Source organism: Phallusia mammillata, chromosome 3 (assembly GCF_965637545.1).
Source record: "Phallusia mammillata chromosome 3, kaPhaMamm4.hap1.1, whole genome shotgun sequence".
NCBI classification, from domain to species: domain Eukaryota; kingdom Metazoa; phylum Chordata; class Ascidiacea; order Phlebobranchia; family Ascidiidae; genus Phallusia; species Phallusia mammillata.
In genome coordinates this window covers 30,035,286-30,055,772 of record NC_137254.1, presented here as the reverse complement: position 1 = coordinate 30,055,772, position 20,487 = coordinate 30,035,286, and the positions used below count along the sequence as shown (strand labels likewise).

General features: G+C 36.6%; 3 protein-coding genes across 3 annotated transcripts; 1 reads left to right on the top strand and 2 right to left on the bottom strand.

Moving 5' to 3' along the window:
* The first annotated feature begins 1,914 nt into the window (after nt 1-1,914).
* Nucleotides 1,915-4,965, top strand: LOC145220230 (very-long-chain (3R)-3-hydroxyacyl-CoA dehydratase 2-like). Its single transcript, XM_080087504.1, has 7 exons — nt 1,915-2,166; nt 2,348-2,465; nt 2,814-2,921; nt 2,985-3,106; nt 3,505-3,544; nt 3,615-3,753; nt 4,732-4,965. The coding sequence occupies exons 1-7, from the start codon at nt 2,084-2,086 to the stop codon at nt 4,818-4,820; spliced, it is 699 nt and encodes a 232-aa protein (XP_079943630.1). The 5' UTR covers nt 1,915-2,083; the 3' UTR covers nt 4,821-4,965.
* A 2,809-nt stretch (nt 4,966-7,774) lies between these two features.
* Nucleotides 7,775-14,449, bottom strand: LOC145220229 (FAD-dependent oxidoreductase domain-containing protein 2-like). Its single transcript, XM_080087502.1, has 9 exons — nt 14,221-14,449; nt 12,999-13,162; nt 12,390-12,603; nt 11,583-11,843; nt 11,167-11,268; nt 10,281-10,463; nt 9,717-9,898; nt 8,943-9,384; nt 7,775-8,582 (listed from the first exon to the last, which is right to left on the bottom strand). The coding sequence occupies exons 1-9, from the start codon at nt 14,408-14,410 to the stop codon at nt 8,392-8,394; spliced, it is 1,929 nt and encodes a 642-aa protein (XP_079943628.1). The 5' UTR covers nt 14,411-14,449; the 3' UTR covers nt 7,775-8,391.
* A 2,243-nt stretch (nt 14,450-16,692) lies between these two features.
* Nucleotides 16,693-18,849, bottom strand: LOC145220058 (mitochondrial nicotinamide adenine dinucleotide transporter SLC25A51-like). Its single transcript, XM_080087356.1, has 2 exons — nt 18,739-18,849; nt 16,693-18,672 (listed from the first exon to the last, which is right to left on the bottom strand). The coding sequence occupies exon 2, from the start codon at nt 18,667-18,669 to the stop codon at nt 17,749-17,751; it is 921 nt and encodes a 306-aa protein (XP_079943482.1). The 5' UTR covers nt 18,670-18,672; nt 18,739-18,849; the 3' UTR covers nt 16,693-17,748.
* Between the last annotated feature and the right edge of the window lie 1,638 nt (nt 18,850-20,487).

Below are 20,487 nucleotides of genomic sequence, written 5' to 3'. Positions count from 1 at the left end.
TTGGGGTTCGTTTATTTTTTTCGCCACACCCTAATTACTTACTCGCCTGTTCTCCTGCAAAACGACATTGCTATTCTTGAACATTATTGCAAGTTGACAGGTTAGAATTGCACGAAACAATGCACTTCTATTTGTTAGGAATCCAATTACATTATGGTGTTGAGAAATATACCGACACATTTAGAGGTGGAAAATTTTCTTTTTACGCTTATATGAGCCACTTAAATTTTCAATGAAATTTTACAGATCTGGGTGTCACGGGCACAAGCATTCATTGCAAAGACCTAGTTTGTCCATTTTGCTCATAGTCTAATAAAGGTGGGACATACAGTAGTCGTTTTCATTAACGCAATGAAATCGCACAATACACCGCAGTACACCTTTACGATTTAAATCTCTTCCAATTTCAAACAGAGACGAGAGAAGCAAAAATGCTCAACGCTGCTACCTAGCGACAGCAAAATGTAGACATTTAAACAAAACTAAAGGCACTGGGTATTACAACAGCACAATAAATTTTAAACTTACAAAAAAAACGATTAGGCCTATATAATTTTAACACTGACTAGGCCAAGAAACACCATCAGGGTTTTTGCAACATACGGTATATTGTCAAGTGTATGAAGACTGTTAAAAATCATATTGTATTAAACATAAAAGTGTACATTTACTTGACTATAGCAAAAGCCTAACTAATAGTAAATTACACTTTTTGGTGCCATATTTTCCTCAATCAAAGTGTATAATTTCACTAATTACAAAACTAAATTTAAACATAGCATTTCAGAAAATAAGATCGCAACTTATGGTAAAAATTGCAATTAGTTTGAAAACAACATTTTTAAAGTTCAAAAAAATACACAAAGATAACCTCCTACTTGGTAAAAAACAGACAAAACCAAGTTTTTGTTGGCGAGTCCACTGTTCCACATGAACTATATAGGACTTTGTTTCAGCAAGTAGCATCTGCTGTTCTTCCTAATTTTTACCAATTTTATCAAAAACAGACGACTTGGCATTGAACAATGCAACAACAAATGAAAAGTACCAAAAGGGAATTCCAAACTTTCCGCGCTCGGGTCACGTCTAAAACTGCGGGCCCACTTGGCCCACTTGGCCCGCTAGGCCCAGCACTTGGCACGCCCCATGCAATAGAAAAAACTGCGGGCCCACAGTTTTTATACTTGCGAGAGACGCGACAAGCACTGGATATAGTGGGCCCGCGGTTTTTCCCTGCGAGAGACGCGACAAGCACTGGATATAGTGGGTCCGCAGTTTTTCCTTGCGAGAGCCGCGACAAGCACTAGATATAATGGGCCCGCGGGTTTTCCCTGCGAGAGACGCGACAAGCACTGGATATAGTGGGCCCCCAGTTTTTATACTTGCGAGAGACGCGACAAGCACTGGATATAATGGGCCCGCGGTTTTTCCCTGCGAGAGACGCGACAAGCACTGGATATAGTGGGCCCGCAGTTTTTCCCTGCGAGAGGCGGGCCAAGCACTAGATATAGTGTGCCCGCAGTTTTCACACTTGCGAGAAGCGTGCCAAGCGAGCCCGCAGTTTTTTAATTGCATCCATGAAGCGAGCCAAGTGCTGGGCCAAGCGGGTCAAGTGATCCAAGTGGGCCCGCAGTTTTAGACGTGACCGAAAACAGACGACTTGGCATTGAACAATGCAACAACAAATGAAAAGTACCAAAAGGGAATTCCAAACTTTCCGCGCTCAACTAAATCCAATGCGAGCAAAAAAAAATTCGCGGCAAAACTCACATTTTCTATTTTTTTCAAAAAAATAAGACTTATATTTACGAAGTATTCAAGTTGCATTGCAAGAAATATAAATTAGATTGAAAACAAACAAAAATTATAAATTTTTAAAATGATAGTCTAGTTTGTTTTTAAAAGTACGTGTGCTATAAGTATCAAGGAAATAAACAATTTCCGAAAAGGCCACACTACGTCATGCGTTAAGTGCCAAAGGTCAGTTCAGTTGGGCAATTTAAGTGTGTACTGTGTACTCTGGCGCATGGATCGTTATTGTGTTGATTGCTCTGTATTAGATTGTAAGTAATAAAAGAATAGCATGACAGCCCCACAAACCACAAGAAAACAAAGTCCCATAGCGCAAGCATGGCTGATAATGTACAACGTTGCTATGACCGCAGGGTAAGCAAAAAGTTGATATTAAACGTTTCAGTTTATAATCTAAACAAGACTCAAACATTTTATTACTTTTTGAAACTGTATTCATTATAGTTTTACGCAAATAAGTTTACTAGATTTATGCAGTTAACCAAGCCTTAGATGATGTTTAATGATGATTTAAAGATTTACTTGATTGTTTTAGCTGGCTGGTAATCGGTCTTGGGATTGTAAACCATTTCTACAAACATCGAACACACAAGGGCTTGTACCGACAAGTTGAAAAACAACTATTATTTTTTCAAACTGCAGCCATTTTTGAAGTAAGTTTGATTTTGCCTAAAATTCAAACTTCATGTTTTAAAAAGTACATGGAATGTTTAATTGTTTAGCTGTAATTTTTGATATTTTGTTAAAATTTTTGTCACTATAAACCTCTATGCAACCGGCTGTACCCTGCCAGGTTCGTGCAGCCGGTTGCGATCCTATTGCAGCACACACCCAAAATACTTCAAGCATCATTCAAATAACGGGACACTTGACTTGAAAACCAATGGTTTTTTCTGTGTCCTTGCTGTTTTTACGAAACTGTTAATCAATGACAATTGGATAAAGTGACAATGCAAATAAAACTTTGACTTTACTTGACTAGAGCTGCCATCTTATTACAGATCATTCATGCCGCTACTGGGATCGTTCGTTCCAATGTTATGCTGACAACCATGCAAGTGTTTTCAAGGGTGGGAATTGTGTGGGGAGTAATTCAACCAGTGGCACAGGTAAAGTATTAAACAGCTTATGTGTTTCATCATCTCCCTGCCTAAAACCTTGTCGTTATGCAGGTCCACAATACTGAGGGAATTCCAATGCTTATGGTTGCATGGACAATCACTGAAATAATCCGATACCTGTATTACACCTTTATGTTATTGGGAACAACACCTTACATCGTTGTATGGCTAAGGTAACTATTTACTACAATAACAACATAGTATATAAGACAGAATTAAATAAATTGTAGCTGAATCACAAAAGCAACGTAGTACTAAAAATTTGTAACACAGACAAACTAGAACTAAACCAACATGTTTTGTATGGTTAAAAATAAACTGTTTATGTTATCTCAATTAAAAAAGAACTAGGTTATTAAATTAGTGGAGTGCCAGTCATGCATAGACCGTTGTTATGCTTTGGGTGTCCAACTGTCCATTGCAAGCAAAATGTTTCCATCTTTTCCACATTAAACACAAATATAGTTTGTAAAATAAACCCAACTTAACTAAAAACTTGCTTGATTTGATATTAGGCGCCCTAAAGGCCTTAAAGACTATAACTTGATAACATTTGTTTGTTGTTTTACAGATACTCTCTCTTTACAGTCTTGTATCCCCTTGGTGTATCTGTAAGTTACCTATGATTGTTTTTAGGTCTTGTTTGGATAGACAATATGACCACACACATTTTCTTTTTAGGGTGAATTACTGAGCATATACAACAGTTTGAAACCAGTTCGAGACAGCCAGATGTATTCACTGTTCCTTCCAAACCAATTGAACTTCTCTATTGATTATCACATTGTTCTCATCGGCACAATTCCATTCTATTTTATATGTAAGTACAACATAAAGGATTGTTTTGCTTTTTTTCTTCTGTAAAATGGAGTTTTGTTGTAAAGAAGATTGGTATGTTGTAACTAGTGATGGGACGATACCAGATTTCGAAGCAAGTGCCGATACCAAGTACCAGGTACTTGTCCCATCACTAGTTGGAACACCCATCTTAAACACTAATAGTAATGGGTTGCTTCTAACTGTGTAAATACTCTTATGTCCATTTAAAAGAATTCCAGTTTGTTTAACATTTGCATTTATTTAGTTGGATGTTTTATTGGAAGTAGACAACATTTAAAGCAGTGGTTCCCAAACTTTATCTACTCGCGTACCATTTTTTGGGTTCATGCAGCGTTCTCGTACCACCTACAAAAATTTTCAGAAAACTCCAGAATTCACAAATAAAAAATGATGTGCAAAATGTTTAATGAATAAAAATGTTACTAAACTTTACTAACTAACTTTACCTTAGAAACTTTAGCCTTTAGTAACCAAAGGCTCGTAAATATTAAACAAAAATTAGTCATACTTTTACCGCCCTTGCTACAGTGCCACTGTCAACACAACTAGTAGCTTATTACAAAATCTGACTTTAAGGGTTTATTACGTCGTAATAACAGATTCATAACGTCATAATACACCTATTTCGTAACAAAGAAACCCTGCTTTACAGTTCGATGCGTCAATCAATATACCAAGGAATTAGAATTTAGTAGGGAATATAGTATGAAATTTCACGCTCTACGTAACTCATGTAAATTAAAATAATTACGATAATCACTAGAAGATCATTTGCGATCGTTTGGTGCGAACTGAATGAGTTGCTCGCGAACCACCTTGGAGACCTTCGCGCCATAGTTTGGGAACCACTGATTTAAAGCAATGTAATTATAGAATAACATTTGAATATAGAATAACATTTGGTGGCTGGTTTAAGTTTGCAATGCAGCCAATTTAAAAAAAAATATATTTTTTGCAGTTTTTCCTCAACTGTATTTCCACATGTTTGCGCAAAGGAAAAAAGCTTTGGGACTTGGACCTCCGCCTTCTCCCAAGAAAACAAACTGATTCGTCGATTTTAGACTATTTAATTCATGTGGTACAGCCAATTAGGAATAATTGCATGCAGTGTGAAAAAATGAAGCAATGTTGTGTCTATGGTTTTTATTCTTCAATTGTATTTTTAAGAAAAAAAATGAAATATGACATTTTAGATTAGAGTTCATATGCATTGAAAAAAGTGAATTAAACTTATCAGTCAACAGTGATTAAAATAACAGATGTTGTTTGGGTACTGTATGCTATGCAATAAATAAATAGTTGCACTGAAACATTGTTTATTTAAGTGTCGGTTGTTTTCTCAATTTTAAAATTCGTGAAAAAACCTACATGCAAAACAGCCACTAAACATGCAGCAATTGCTCATACTTTAACAAAATAGAAAAGTATAAAACAACGTGCTGTATGTTGTCGTTACGTGCTCATAGTCCGAAGAACGAGACGACGGCCTGGTGCTTGTAGCTCTGCGACATAACAATATGTGGAAGCGACGTCATAGCAAGCCATTATAGCGTCACAGCCCCCAAAGAAAACACGATCTTGTGTCTATTGCGTCGCTGCACGGGACGGTGTAACTTTGTTCGCTAATTTTGGGTGCTTAACAATCGGTAATTATGGGTCCCCTTCCCTGAAGGGGACACATATTGTTTTTGTCTATATTTTTTTTCTTTCTAACGCAGATTTGTTCCCACGTTTTGGTCAAGAAAGAATGGTTCAAACTTTTTCAAATTTACACACATTACAGATATTGGTCTAAAGATGGTCCATGTGAATTTTGACCCCGTTTGATCCCTCGGTTCACCCACAGCCCCCCAAAACGTGAAATTTTTAGCGCGGATTTGTTCCCACGTTTTGGTCAAGAAAGAATGGTTCAAACTTTTTCAAATTTACACACATAATAGGTATTGGTCTAAAGATGGTCCATGTGAATTTTGACCCCGTTTGATCCCTCGGTTCACCCACAGCACCCCAAAACGTGAAATTTTTAGCGCGGCTATTGTTCCCACGTTTTGGTCAAGAAAGAATGGTTCAAACTTTTTCAATTTTACACACATTACAGATATTGGTCTAAAGATGGTCCATGTGAATTTTAACCCCGTATGACCCAGAGATTCACCCACAGGCCCCCGAAACGTAAATGTGTCTAACGCTCGTTTGGTCAAGAAAGACACTGTAGGCAGAAGTACCAAGAGAGTAACTCACTGGTTTACGATAGCGGGAGGGCTCAGCTTGACGTCGGACAGACGTTTTACGAGACATCGTTTCAGTGATTAGAAATCAGCTGTTTTGCACAGCAATGCTATGTCGTTTTATTAAGTTATCACTCACATTTTTAGTTTTGGCGAAGGTTTTACACCTATGACGTGATTTAAGCCTAATAACCGTGCTTCGGTTTTGTATATGTCAAGAAAAACTTTGTTAATAAAAGTTAAGATGAAAAAATTAACTTGACTTTTTTGCCAAATAAATGTTTTTTTAAATGCTCGCTGTCAGGTTGGCCGCCGCATGATCACGGGTTACTTAAGGTCAACTAGTCGGTATTACAAACACAGCTCAGAACTTTCTTCATAACGTAGCGTTTTTTTAACAATCAATTTAGGAGTCAATACTCAAGGCATGTATAAATTAGGCTTAACAGTATTGTTGAACACGAATGACGGCGTGCTATTGAAAACGGTGTCAAAAGGTCAAACAGTCGTTTGGCGTGTGCACCCTGAGAGGTTACTACAGGTCAATGGTACTCGTTTTGCGAAACAAAGTTAAATGAAAAACAATTTGTTATGTATACACTTTTTAATTTAAAGTGTCTGTAACACAACTGTTACAGCTTTCTAAAAAAAAAATTGCCCGACCTTGGAGGACTATATCTGGGTCAAAGCAAGAGATTAGATTTAAGTCTTTGTTACGTTTTTTTAATGTTTTTGTAATTACATGACAATAATAGTGCAAAAAGAATACGAACAATTTTTTTTATTGTTGGGTTAATGCTTTCTAAAAAATTGTCCTTAAGAATCTAAAAGTCACCGCAACATTTGTTTACCGTAAATCCGCACAAACGCGCGTGTGGGGACCCATTTGTTTTTGTTTACAAAAACAATCATATGTGTAGATCAAATGATGTGTATAGTAAATTGGTAAATATCGTATAGAATATATAAAATGGAAGTATATCAGAAAGCCACTCTTCTAGTTTTTGTGTTACGATAGCACTGATTGTCAAGTGTCTATTTTAACTTTGCTCAATTTTGGTAGTTTGACGTAGTGGCTTGTCGCTTGTCGTTTACCCCTGTTTTGCACCAACATAAAGTTGAATCAAACACTACACAGACAACTTTGATGTGTACAGAATAGTCACAAACAACGTCTGGGCAAAGAATTGTGAAATAAAGAATATGTACGCCCCGCTAAATATGGATCCCGCTTCATAGTTTCGATTTTTTCGTTCAGAATTAAAGTTAGCATGTGATAAGGTCATCAAACCGAAAACAGAGCAATCGCTTCCCTGTTTCTGTTTCAGTATAAAAGCCTTCACAGTTTGTCAAGTATTTGGCGAAGTGGTGAAAGTCTGATAACCCTCAGCTGTCGTCACTTTTAAGACGATGTTGTCAACGTCATCACCTTGACGCGTCATATTCTGACGTCACGGGAGTTTTTGGTCGCTAAATAAAAAAGTCCTGGCCTATTGTCTGCTATCGTACATTTTGTTTATGTCAGATTTGTACATAAAGGGCCGATATTTTGGGGATAGAATGGATACATATAGTGGCTTCGCTATATAAATAAGTTACAAGAAATACTGAAAATAGATTAGGCGTAATCGGACAATGATGTTTTTTCGCACTTTGGTTATTTTTTTGATATCCGCTGCTTTACATTAATGGGAGTTTTTTAGTCTGCTGTGTTCTTAACAAGTTAATGAATCTTTTGAATGTAAACATCGAAGTGCACCTCTCACAAAAAAGCTCTTTCTTTTACATTTAATTTCTTTTGAAACTCCTTTTCTTACAAAAATCTTCACAAAACAAATAAGAGACGGACAGAAAAACGTTTGAAAACTGGAAAGAAATTTGGAAGAAAAGCTAGGTATAAAAATTGTGTGTAGTTCTTTTACAGTGATACACAGATATTGGGATAAAATTATTCCGCAAAATTAACAATAGGCAGTTGCATGGTACAAGGCTAATATAAAAATAATATAAATTCGAGTTTATTGTTACTGCCAGATTTGTTTTTTACAACTTTCTACTAAAAGTCACTTTAATCTGATTGGAAGGCTAAGCTAGGCAGGACAACAATAAAAGTACATTTGAAAGATTGCACATGAAAAACATAAAATACAGTGAAACCAGTCCACAGTTAAAAAAAAAACATTTTCACATTTGAAATAGATCACTTCATTCAAGCAAACTGCATTAAAACACAAACAAGGCACAAAATATATAACATGGTGGCACAGAAAAAACTTGAAAACTAAATCAGGTTTGCTAAAGTTGAGTGTTATCCCGGCTCAAACACTTTTATCCATATAATCAACAAATTCAAAAATGTCAGCTGTGCCATGACATCATCAATAATGACATCACTTTAACATTGCAACAAATGGAAGGAGATGTGCACTCATGTCAGAAAACCTCTCCTTGGTTTCATTGCTAAAATCGATGAAACTTGCTGAACCATCGTCTGTTCTTTGTTGACAACCGTAGGGAAGTGAAGTGCTGGTTAGTGCAAGAGCAAGACATTGTGGTCCATAGAAATGTCTTAGATCTTGCCCTGTTATAGTGGATAAAATATAATTAAAATATGTGGGGGGTGAACAAGTGGTCTTGACACGCACAAGTAGCAAATTAGTTAGATTTCATAAGATTTGGTGAGTAAAAATTACAATGTGACAGGAAAAATTAGTCCAAAAAAAGCGTTTCCTTTTTCCTCTGTATCACATTGAAAACTTCTAAAATAAAAATTTAATCCAAGTTTCTTAACATACTGCTTCTGCATTCCGAACAAAATTTGCCTTCTGATATTTACCCCTTGGGTTCCATTTGCCCAAGTTTACAATCTTAATGATTAGAAGCACAAGCAACATTTGGCATATAGAATATTCATGTCCTAAAATGTTATCTTTTGTCATACCTGTTGTGGTTTCAATAAACCTTCTAGTTTGAAGGATGTGTGTTTGCATTCCATCGAACTTGGTTGTAAAATCCTCCACAAGGTGGTGTATGTGGTCGGGGACAGGCAAAACCCATTTCTCTGGTTTGGCGATGAAGGTCTCTTGGTTGAAAAGCTTGTCATAATGATAAAACACAGGATGGAGAAAGTTAGATCTGTGAGCTTCATTTGGGCTTCCTTGAGCTCGATCTTCATGAAAAGTATCTTTTCCTGCGCCAGAGAAGTTCTTTCCGTATTCCATAACCATAAACATGACTGCCCCTGGCGCTTTGTGGCCACTGACTTTGGGTAGTTTGCAAGCCAAAGCACAAGGGAATGCTTCTAGATAGGTAGCTGCTGTTTTGTCTTCATTGTAAATAACCACGTCACAAAGAACACCGAACATTTGATAAATCCCTGATCCCTTTGTAAAGAAAAATATTGGGTTAGAAAACTGTTGCAGTACGGTGTAATTAAGGCAAAACAAGTTGTAAAAGATCAAAGTAAATGTTAAACTGATGTTAGAATCCATTTTTTATTAAGAAAAGTTGTAAAATGCCTATTTAAAGGGCAAAAAAACTTACCAGTAAAATATTACAGTAAATTTTCACAGATTTAAATATTATAACTAAAACAAAATTGCAAGTATAGCTGAAAGCGTTGTCATTTATTAATTAGACACTTCAATAACTTTGTAATTTGGTTCAGCTACTCTACAACTTAATGTCTTGTACCCAACAATTAATTATCTTTTACCTCATTAACTCGCTTATGCATGTGTGGGATGAGATCTTGAAGGTTTTCAAAATACACAGATGGCCATGGAACTCTGAAGTGTCGCCACTCAAGGATGTTGTGAAGTGACTTTGCAGTGTAACGATAACCGTGAATAAAACCACCCGCTGATCTTTTAAAATCCAAGGAATGGGTGTTTGTTCCTGCGTGAAAGTATGTTTAAAGTTAATGGATTTCTGAAACTGACACAAAAGCCAACAATTCAACCTATAAGGTCTCATTGTGCACTGTCTGCAGCTTATTATTTATTGACATGATGCTTTTGTATTGTACTAAAAAGCTTACAAAGAACATAGTTATAGTTAAAGAAAAAAGACACATGTAATTTGGAAACATTTGGGTAAATTTGACAAACATTCTCATTGGAGAAAAGTAACCAATTTTGTTATTGCTAAAAGGCGGCATTGAAACAATAAACAACCAATTGGACTTAATCAATATGAATTGATTACTTTTTTGTGATAACCAAGACTCCCAATTCGTATAGTTACCTTGGTTTCCCAAACACAAGCTGGTAAGATTTACCTGCAAAAAACATTCCCTTCACATCAACTGCTTCGTAGATGAAGTTTATTCGTGGGTATTTTTCTCCACCTTCTCCTGCGCTTCTGACTTTCATTGAGGGATGGAAAAGCGAATGATCGAACAGGAATCCGAGACAGCGAATAACCCGATCATATCCTTCTCTTAAAGCATCATTGTCCACAGCTGTTTTAACATAATACAAGGATATGTTAGCTGTAGACAGCACACTGCTCTGATGAAGTACTAGGATATATTAGCAGCTTTCCCAACTAAACCAATGTACATTAATATTCCTGGATACAGGAATGTGTATGCAACCAGACAGCAGATTGTTCTAACTAATACAAGGACATGTTAGCTGCAGACAGCACACTGCTCTGATGAAATACAAGGATATGTTAGCTGCAGACTGTGCATTGTTTCAACATAATGCCAGCATATGTTAGCTGAAGACTACACACTGTTTTAACAATCCTATGTTTTTCAGGTGGTACGCCAGTAGCTTCCGTTTTTTTTCACAAAAACCTGGATTCACAACTTTATCATTTATTTATCTGGTTTTGTTGACCAATTGGTGGAGAGGTAAACAAAAATCTCATTAAATTTGACTGTGGTGCTTTAGTGTTATTTTACGAGGCCAATATTCTTCTTCTTAATAAAATATGATTCGAGCAAATTAGTTGTTCTGCAAGAAGTGGTTCGCGTGGCAGTACAGAGCGTCCAAGTGCTACGAGGTCGTAAAAAGGTTGGGAAACCCGGAGTTAGGCAATATATATATATATATTCCATGTAAACATAAACTGGAAAATATTTTCCATTATAAGTTGATTTAAGGTCCCTATGGAGTGCCATTGTTCACAATTCAGTTCCAAGAATTTTTACTTACCACCAACAATTTCACCTCCAGGGATGGTGGAATTTCCAAAGTTGTCAACATAAAGTCTTCCATCAATCTGACTTTTTTTAAGTTGGATGTCACTGACACTTCCTGAAACAGACAGTTACAATTACTCGGATTGAGTAGTTTCAGTAACATATAATTGTGCACAGAAATCATGACAGTAGTTATTGTTGAAATGTCTGCATAATGTATTCTATATACACAAGTTCTTTGGCAGTGATGTTTATGAATATGTTACAACCAACAAAACCCTATACCTATACCATATCCCAGATTGTCCAAAAATCAGTAATTTTAGTGTTATATACTTAATTTAAACAACATTATGTCAATCTATTCCTTGTCACTTTACTTTGAACTTTCCCTATTTTAATATTTAATTTACACAAACTTCAACTGACCTTCAAACAGTCCATCGAGTGATTTCAGTTGATAAGTATCAAGCAGTCCGTTGTTGACAGCGCGCAAGTCACCAACATAATGTGTTGCCCACGACAACTTAACTCTGCTTCTGGCCATCATATGAATGACATTGGTGGAGCCCATGATATGTTGTGCAGTTTCAAATGCAGAATTGCCACGACCAAGAATCAGAACACTCTGCTTCTCAAAATCATCAACATCAATTGAAAGGTCTTCATATCCCTCTGACAATTCCCATCCTGTTTGGAATAATAACATTTTATTTGTTTACTTTCTCAAAAATATTGTACAGGTTTGGGCGATAGCAGAAAACCAATATTGTTAAATCATAGTTTGCCAGGTGCATTGCCTTATGGGTACAATGCCTTTAATGATCTCTGTCTGCATGATCACTTCAGTGCTGATCCCAGTAAACGTTTGTGTTTGTCATAGCACCTCAGTATTGTTACATTGAAAGCTAGTTTGGGGGATTTTGGCATATCAGTTAAGTGCACAACATGAACATTATGACAAACATGCAATTCAGGAAAGCCATGTTTAAATTGCTAAATGGTAAGTTTTCGTAAACATTTATGCCCTGTGCCAGTAAATGGCTACCCCAGCCAATCTGACCTATCTCCTTATGCACTTATGGGACCTTATAGGTTGAAACAGTGTGCACTGTCTGCAGCTTACTTATCATTTATTGGCTCAATGCTTTTATAAGTCCTGACTGTTTTCAAAGTTTACAAGTAAAATTGCTATAATGGATTCGGATTTGCATGTTTTCACAAAGCTGAACTTACCTGAAAATTCAGGTTTATTTGGACTGGCAATTCCTGTGGCAATCACCATATACTGACAAGTGTATTTGGTGCCACGCTGGTCGTACATTTCAAAGTTCTTGTCTTTTCTTTTCAGAAGATTTGAAATAGTTGTGTTGACTTGCACATTTAAGTTCAACTTTGTCATGTAGTCGTTCAAGTATTTCACAAGTACATCAGCAGGTGGAAAAAATACCTGAAAAATTCAGCCCTTATTTCAAAAAGGCACTGTTGTTGCTTTGTTAAATGCAGTAAAGTATAGATCACATCAAATATTTTAACAACAGGGCTTCATCCAAATTTAAAATACATATGGTTCACATTGAGATCCCTGGTGTCTGACTTGTAGGAGAGTACCTTTTACCAATTACTGTGTTTATCTTTAGTGCAATGTGTTAAGTATGCCTTAACCATGCTTTACTTAGGCATGTGTGGTTAGAAGGGAATCTAAAGGCTTACATTGTTGCTTCAATAAAAACAATTAACTATATACTACAACCAATTACACCAAAATATGCATTGTAAACTTGTACATTTATTTTATTTTGCAAGGTAAAAAGTAGGCTTTTAAAAAAATGTAATATAAAGTACCTTGGAGTATTTTGTCATTTGAAGAGATTCATCATGGCTAAGAAGACTGTTCCAGTCATGTCGCATGTTGAACTCTTTGTTGGTCTTGCCTGTATTTCTCTTGTTAATACTGATGAGTTGCCGGTGTATTGGGTACTTGTTGTAAAAGGTTCCAGCCCCATGACCTGTAGAAAATGAATAGTTTTGCAATGTTTACTTAGATAAGTTGGTTTCAGTACTGTTTAAAACTGCAATCCTGTTTAGCCGAAGCATAGTCAGTATGTGTTAATTCAGTGTGGTCCAACTTTATTTTGTTGCGGGCCATTTAAAATCGTTAACTTACTACGCGGGCCAAGGTTTAAATTTGCAGGAAAACCTTTTTCTTGGCCAACTTTAGGGTAACTATACACCTTTTTTACCTATAGATAAGTTTATTTTTATACTTTATAGTTATTTACCAAGTAGAAGCTGTCAAAAATATTCAGTTTCCACTCTAGCGCAGAAATGCCCCTGAACGGTTTGGAGAAGCAGAACCCTTTATTACATAACAATGCCTTGTCATGCGTCACAATAGGAGATTTTATAGTATTTAGTGTGCGTTAATCCTGATATATTAAAAACATTGAATTACTGAAGACAAAACTTATAGTTGTCATTAAAATGTTGGGACTTTCACGGGCCAACAAAATTATCTCGCGGGCCAATTGGGGCCTGCAGTTGGACCACGCTGTGTTAATTATTATTTTCTTCTTTTTTTAACATTGAAAATGGGGGAATAGGGTGAGGTTTGTGATTAAAATGATAGTATAATTTAATCTCCCATAGGCTGCTCAAGCTTGCACAGGCATAGCGCTTGCTCAGTCTGGGCTAAGTTGGTTTATCGGGATAAGCAGGTGTACAGTTTTTACAGCACCCAGTTAGCTTGAGTAAATGACATGCTAAGATAATCAGTGGTCAACGGTAATACTTGGGAAATCATAAAACAACTATACCCATTAAGAATAAACACCAATTTTGCACTCTGAATGACCAAAACCCACATATTTAACTGCCTTGGCTTGCCATGTGTTGTGGGAGTGAGTGAAGCAAATTTCCATTACAGGAAGTTGGTATAAGGCCAGATGTTGATTTGTGAAGTGGTTTGTAACAAAGGGGAACAATCAACTTGTTCTACTTATGTAAGCCCAACTAACCAACTACCAGTAAAATTTTAAAAACTTTAACAAAAAAAAGTATATTTTACCTTTTTCAAACACAATGTAATCTCTTTGTGCATGCTGCATGAAGTATGCGATCTGTAGACCACCAGGTCCAGCCCCAATTATACAGTATTTGTGAAAGTTGGGGGTGTCTGTGTTATCAGTTGGGTCCATTTCACCCCATGCTGATGATATTGCAACAGACAACACAGAAACCAACACAAGGATATTCATTTTATCCACCTACTGAGCCACTAAAAACGAAACACACAAATGTAACTAAAAGGTATATAATTAGTTTTACATTAAAATTGAGGCGTTGAAACGCCAAAGTTCATTTTTCTGGCAACATAACAACCGTTTTACGAACAAACCTTCCAAAAGGAAACAAAACCAATTATTGACAGAAGTACAGAACGATTTGATGCACGTTGCTCCATATGTTCGGATCGGATTCAAAACAAATATAGCCCAATTTTACAGTTGTGTACAGCTCACGAAAATCCCCTTCAGGTGTTTTTTGTGAACTTACGAGGATAGTACTTTTGATTTTTTGATTTTTATTTACACGTTTAGAAATTTATTGCATTTTGTCAAACAGTACCACAGCTCATTAATACTTCACACGACTACAGTTAAAACGACGTGCATTCAAATAAGTTCCCCTTATCGACTAGCAGTAGGGTTCCTCTATTTCTCGACTTTTTCGTTTCTCGAGAAACGAGAAATTAAAAATCCATTTCTCGAGAATCTCGAGAGTCTCGAAATTTTTATTTAGGCCGAGTTTCTAACAAAAAAAATCCGATTGTTTGTTTTTTCGCTTCTAGCAGCGATCGCAAGTAGTGATTCGGTAGCAAACCAGCAAAAAACGAAGCGACTGTAAAAGATCTTACGCAACCAGGCGTGACTACTGCCTGGGAAAGGTGAAAGTTTAGCGGCAACGCACGCTAAAAATCGCTGTTTCGCAAGCAAAATAAGAAAGTTATGCGTCCAGTCCGCTCTAGAGGCGAGTTGAAACGAAAAACACACGTAATAAGAGGTGTCGCATTTACTTTTTGTTTAAGATACGTGACGTAATGTTTCTCGAGAAATTTTTACTTATTTCTCGAGAATCGAGACTCGATTTTTTCGAGATTTCTCGAGAATTTCTCGAGAAGGAACTCTAACTAGCAGTTATATATATCAACAACACAACACGTATTATTCACAGAAAACGGCACACTAGTACATTCTTTCAATGTGCCCTCATGCTGATAATATTTCAAATGTGCCCTCATGCTGATAAGGCTACTACTGACACAATTTCGTTACATAAGGACTAAACGCTCTTTCCATATGCTTATTTTTTGGCGCACATCCCCGGTAGGAAAGGGAAGCACTTCATGAGTTGCTTCCTTTGAAAGCCTCGGGGCATAATATGCGAAGACATGAAGAGGTCAATTACCCCTTTCTTGGACAATCTTGTAATTTGAGCCGCTTAAGACGACATGCGCATGCTTGTATGTCAAACTTTAACACGTGTTTTAAGTTAGTTATTTACTAAAGCCATATTTACTGTTATCAACAAATGTATTTCGTTTATTCTGGTTTCAAATAATTTGGTTTGTTATTAGACCTGTGTTTACCTTTTTTGCATAGCAGGGGATTCGGTTTTATTCTAACGTGCAATTTGCCGGCATTGCGTAACGACATCTGTAGGATTGGCAGTGCAGACACGAATATAAATAAAGCACGTTGCTTGTTTGTTTATTTGTTTGGACGACATGACACCGTCTGCATTTGCCCCCAAAGCTGCTTATCTCGTTGTACGTCTGAGTTTAGACATAATCCAGTTGACCACAAAAATCTGAACGGATTTGACTCCCGTCTTGTCAACACGCGGTACTCGGGTGATTGATAAAAGCATTAAACGGTACGTGACTAAACAACTCATGCTTCATAAGCTAAATGTGTCAATGTTTTGTACTGTAACCTGAAATTAGATTAAAGGAGTATGATGAATATTAGGGATGGGCCAAGTACAGCCAGAACCCGAGTTCTCGGTATCTATCGAGCACCAAAAACGTGATGCTCGGTGCTCGGCCGAGCAGTCACACAAACTGACCCGAGCATTAAATATGCATATTCAACCATGCTAACGTACTAAACTGGTGTTCGAAAGGGTATCGAAGAACAAAAATGATCGGTTTTAAATGTGTTAGATGGTGGAAAAATGCGTACTTCTGGGGCCTGTACAGTTTAATACATTGCTGGTCTTTGGAAAGCTACAAAACTAGCGTGGAATTGAGAATGTTTGTGACGTCACAATGCACCGAGCGTGCTCGGCCGAGCAGCAAGCATTAACATGAGATGTTCGGTGCTCGACCAAACAGAACATTTGCAATTTTGGCCCATCCCTACAGTGAATATACAGTTTTTGATAAATATTCAGATGGTCAATAAAGGGCAAAAAATGAGAAACTAAATTGCCGAAAACATATTCTTGTGTAAATCTAAATCATACAATCAAAACAAACTGCAAATTTCAAAATATTGTATTTGCTTGCAATAAAGAGTAAAGCAAAAAACAATAACAACAAGATCTCTGTACCGTTAAAACAAACCATAGCTTAACACCATAGCACACAATTTGTTCACGCTACAATGACAACAAACATTTAAAACATTTCCAAATATGAAACCTTGCAATGGTTTATGCCTTTCATATGGCAAACTATAGCAGTCAGGTAACAATAGCAAAGCAAATGACCTGTTACCATAAAAAAACATGGAGCAATATAAAAGACATAGTGGCTAATGTAGGGTCCATTTGAAACAGTGTTTTGTGATCAAAAAAATTGAACTAATACACAATACTTTGAAATTTATACACATGAATCTGGGTATTTGTATGTTCCATTTTGTTGCAAACTGAATCCCAAACAACCACCTACTGACTGATATAACATGGTTAAGGTTTGCAAATGGGAGTTTTTTGTAACCAGATCAATTTATATGTGTTGCAATAGAGATATGAGAGAGATGGAAATGACGGATATGCACGTAGCACAGTGTGAGGTATACACAATAAAGTTTCATGGCATAAAACTAGTCCAGAAATAGGCAGATGCTTGTAAGAAATTAACTGAGAATCGAAGGTTACATTTGTAATCCTAAACTTAACCTGAAGAAAGAAACAAACTGTAAGAAAAGCATATATATATATTTGTCTAAAGCCAAAAGTGAATAACTGATAAATAGTTCAAGTACGAGCAATGAACAGTGTTATGAAGCAATCAGTGGAATTGTAAAGCTTTTTTAATTAAAGCTTACATAATCACTATTATCACGATCAATAAACAAATGAATGAAATGAAGTCCATAGCGTGACTAACATGTACAATGAAGTATTCCCACGTTAATGTAATGGAAGGATATATCTTATGTTATTACTCCTGTTCATTGAAATCCATTAAACACAGACATGAAAAACAAAACTCTTTAGTGGCAAATTTTTATGTTAAGATTTAGATCATTTCAGGTAGTTTACAAATCACGACGTTTAAAAAACTAAAGACCTTTTGAAATAGCTTTCACCTGTTGACAAAAAATGTTTGCATAAGAATCTCATATGAGGCATTTATGATTCCCCATGACAAAAATGAACGGGCAAGATTAACATGACTTCCACGATACATCTTTCGCCAAAGTCTGTTTCGCTCTTGAAAAACGAGTGTAAAAGTACTAGAAAAGGAATAAAATTTACCACCTAGGCATGATTGCATTCTCGTTTTTACAACATTGACTGGGAAAAATATAGTGCTGCATAAACCTCCAATCACAGCACCACTGACAAAGTCGTTAAAAGAATTGTGAAACGTGTTTTTGTCAGCTTCAGGTAGAAGTTGTTTTAAAGGACGGCGCAATGTGAAAAATATAACATTGGACGGTCCATTCCGCAATAAAACGGCAGTTACACCTCTAAAATATTCTGAAAATCCATAGTTGCTGTGCAATGAAGTAAACGCATGATATGAGTTTTTGAAAGTGTTGTGATGTTTTGGATCCAAAAGCAGTGTTTGAATCCTTTCAAATGGAACCAAAGTTGCTTCGCATGACCCTGCAACCATTGATGCAACCAATGTCGCAGTAAAAGGGTTCATTTGACAATCTTTAACCAAAAAGTCTTTGGAATGATTGAACAAACCAAACATCAAGGCTGTTGATGTGGATTTTTGAAATAATGGGGGTATTATTCCTCTGTAAAGATTGAGTGGTCCTTCACCCCAAAGTTGTCGCAATGCTTTGTGTGTCCTGAATCCGTAAAGTTGCTGCCGAAACATAACCTTGTTGATAGGAAATGTAATTAGAATATTCACTATCTGTGCTCCACCACCACAGATGAAATGCTTCGATCTGTCCATTTCAGCAATGTGTACTGCAGGAGCAGCAGTATCCGGCCTGGCAATCGCCTTTGCCATCTGGCCGGCTGCGTTCTTTTTCCTATCACTCATTAACTGTAAAACAAAACATAAAATGTATATTTGTACAAAAGCAAACAGTAAAGGAAATGTTGTTCTCACAATATGATATATGAAGACCAGGCATGATTCTAATTGCAGACCTTTGCAATTGCAGACTTGTTATAAAATGCAATACAAAAAACTGTAAGATCTGCCAAAAAAAGATAACTGCAATAAAATATAACCCATTTATTAACAACTAGAAGTGGGGAAATAGTGTGCTTTTAATGCTGTAAACATCTTGAGTTTCTGGACCTGTCTGCATTTGCAATAAAATCGCCATTTGTCTTTTTTTACTATACACTCACTTTCCTATTTTTTTAAATCCACTCCAAAATGGGTTAAATGACAACCTGCTGTGGTGCTGATGCTGATAAAATATGACAAATTAGAACCAGCACGAATGTGTGTCACGAAATATCTAACTCCAAACTCTGACAAACACTTTAACCGGCTAACAGCAACGCATTTACGACTTTATAAAGTTACATGAACATCACAAAATTATATGTCGGCGTCAACCTTTGACCCCCAGTAACCACCCGTTTCTGTGTAACCTATGACCCAATGAAATTCGCATAGGTTTATGTTGGAACATCAGCATATGAAGTGCTCTATGATTGTAGATATTTTTGTACACTGGTCTTTTTAAATACTACTTCTTAACGATAGCAATTCAGTATGAAACACAGCTACCATACTACGTACCTGAACGTACGTATTTCGCTGACGATACCGATACGCAATGGGTTTTTAAAAGGTTGACATGTAACAACAAATACTACGAAAAAATGGCTTGTCCAAACACATAATATAAAAAAATCTCAGCTTAACATGTACTGTTTGCCAATTCACAACGGGATTTCTACCAACTCAAAGTGACTTGCAGCCCCCACTTTCGGAACAGAACAACGTAAAATTAAAGTCTGCAGAGGGCGCAACAAAATATTTGGTCATGCCTATATTTGACCAACGCAATATGTCAACATATTTATAGGGGGAAAAACAACGCAGTATGTCATGTTTGTTTATCATTAACAAAACCTTTTCTCACAAATAACCCAAGATGGGTGTCGATCAATGCTAGTTTGTGATTTTTAAATCAGGACACCATGTCGATTAGGCTCAGTGAACTGTTTCGTACCCCTCGAAATGTTGAAAAGATTTGGACCCCACTTTCTATTTTTCCTTGTATCAATGCAACTTATCTGTATTCATTATTCTGTTAAGGAAGTAAAGGATTTCGTGCATTCTTTAGACAACTTTGTCCGATTTACATTGCGTATTTAATTAGTGCATTGCACAGGTAACGGTGTGAATGGGACCCATTTTAAATTTTACAGAGTCAAAGACCCTGGTTTACTGCGTTGGGAGCCTGCGAATTGGCACGTTTCACGAAAGGTAAACAGGTAAAATAGCTTGTGTGTTACCGCAACGGCATGGCACCCAACTGAACGTCTGAAAGCAACCATGAACGACGATCGTTTTCAGGCTTTCACGCCATAGCAAACATGGCGATTTCACGTTTACTCTTTGTTAGCGTGTATTGCTCCGCTGAAAAGAAAAAAAGAAATCGGTAAAGTAAAATTCGCGCTTGTCCTGGCGCAATTTTTAGTTTAAAGTATTCAATTTTGGTTGCACTTTTCGTAATAGTTTGTTAACAACGTCAATCAATTGGTCAAATACTTTTATGAGAGTTAAAAACATTCAGCGGAACAACACTAACTTGTTCGTTTCGTGAAAGACGAAATGGCCCTTCGCGTTACGATTACGTGTGTTGAGATGAGATGTAATGGCGAATATTTTGCA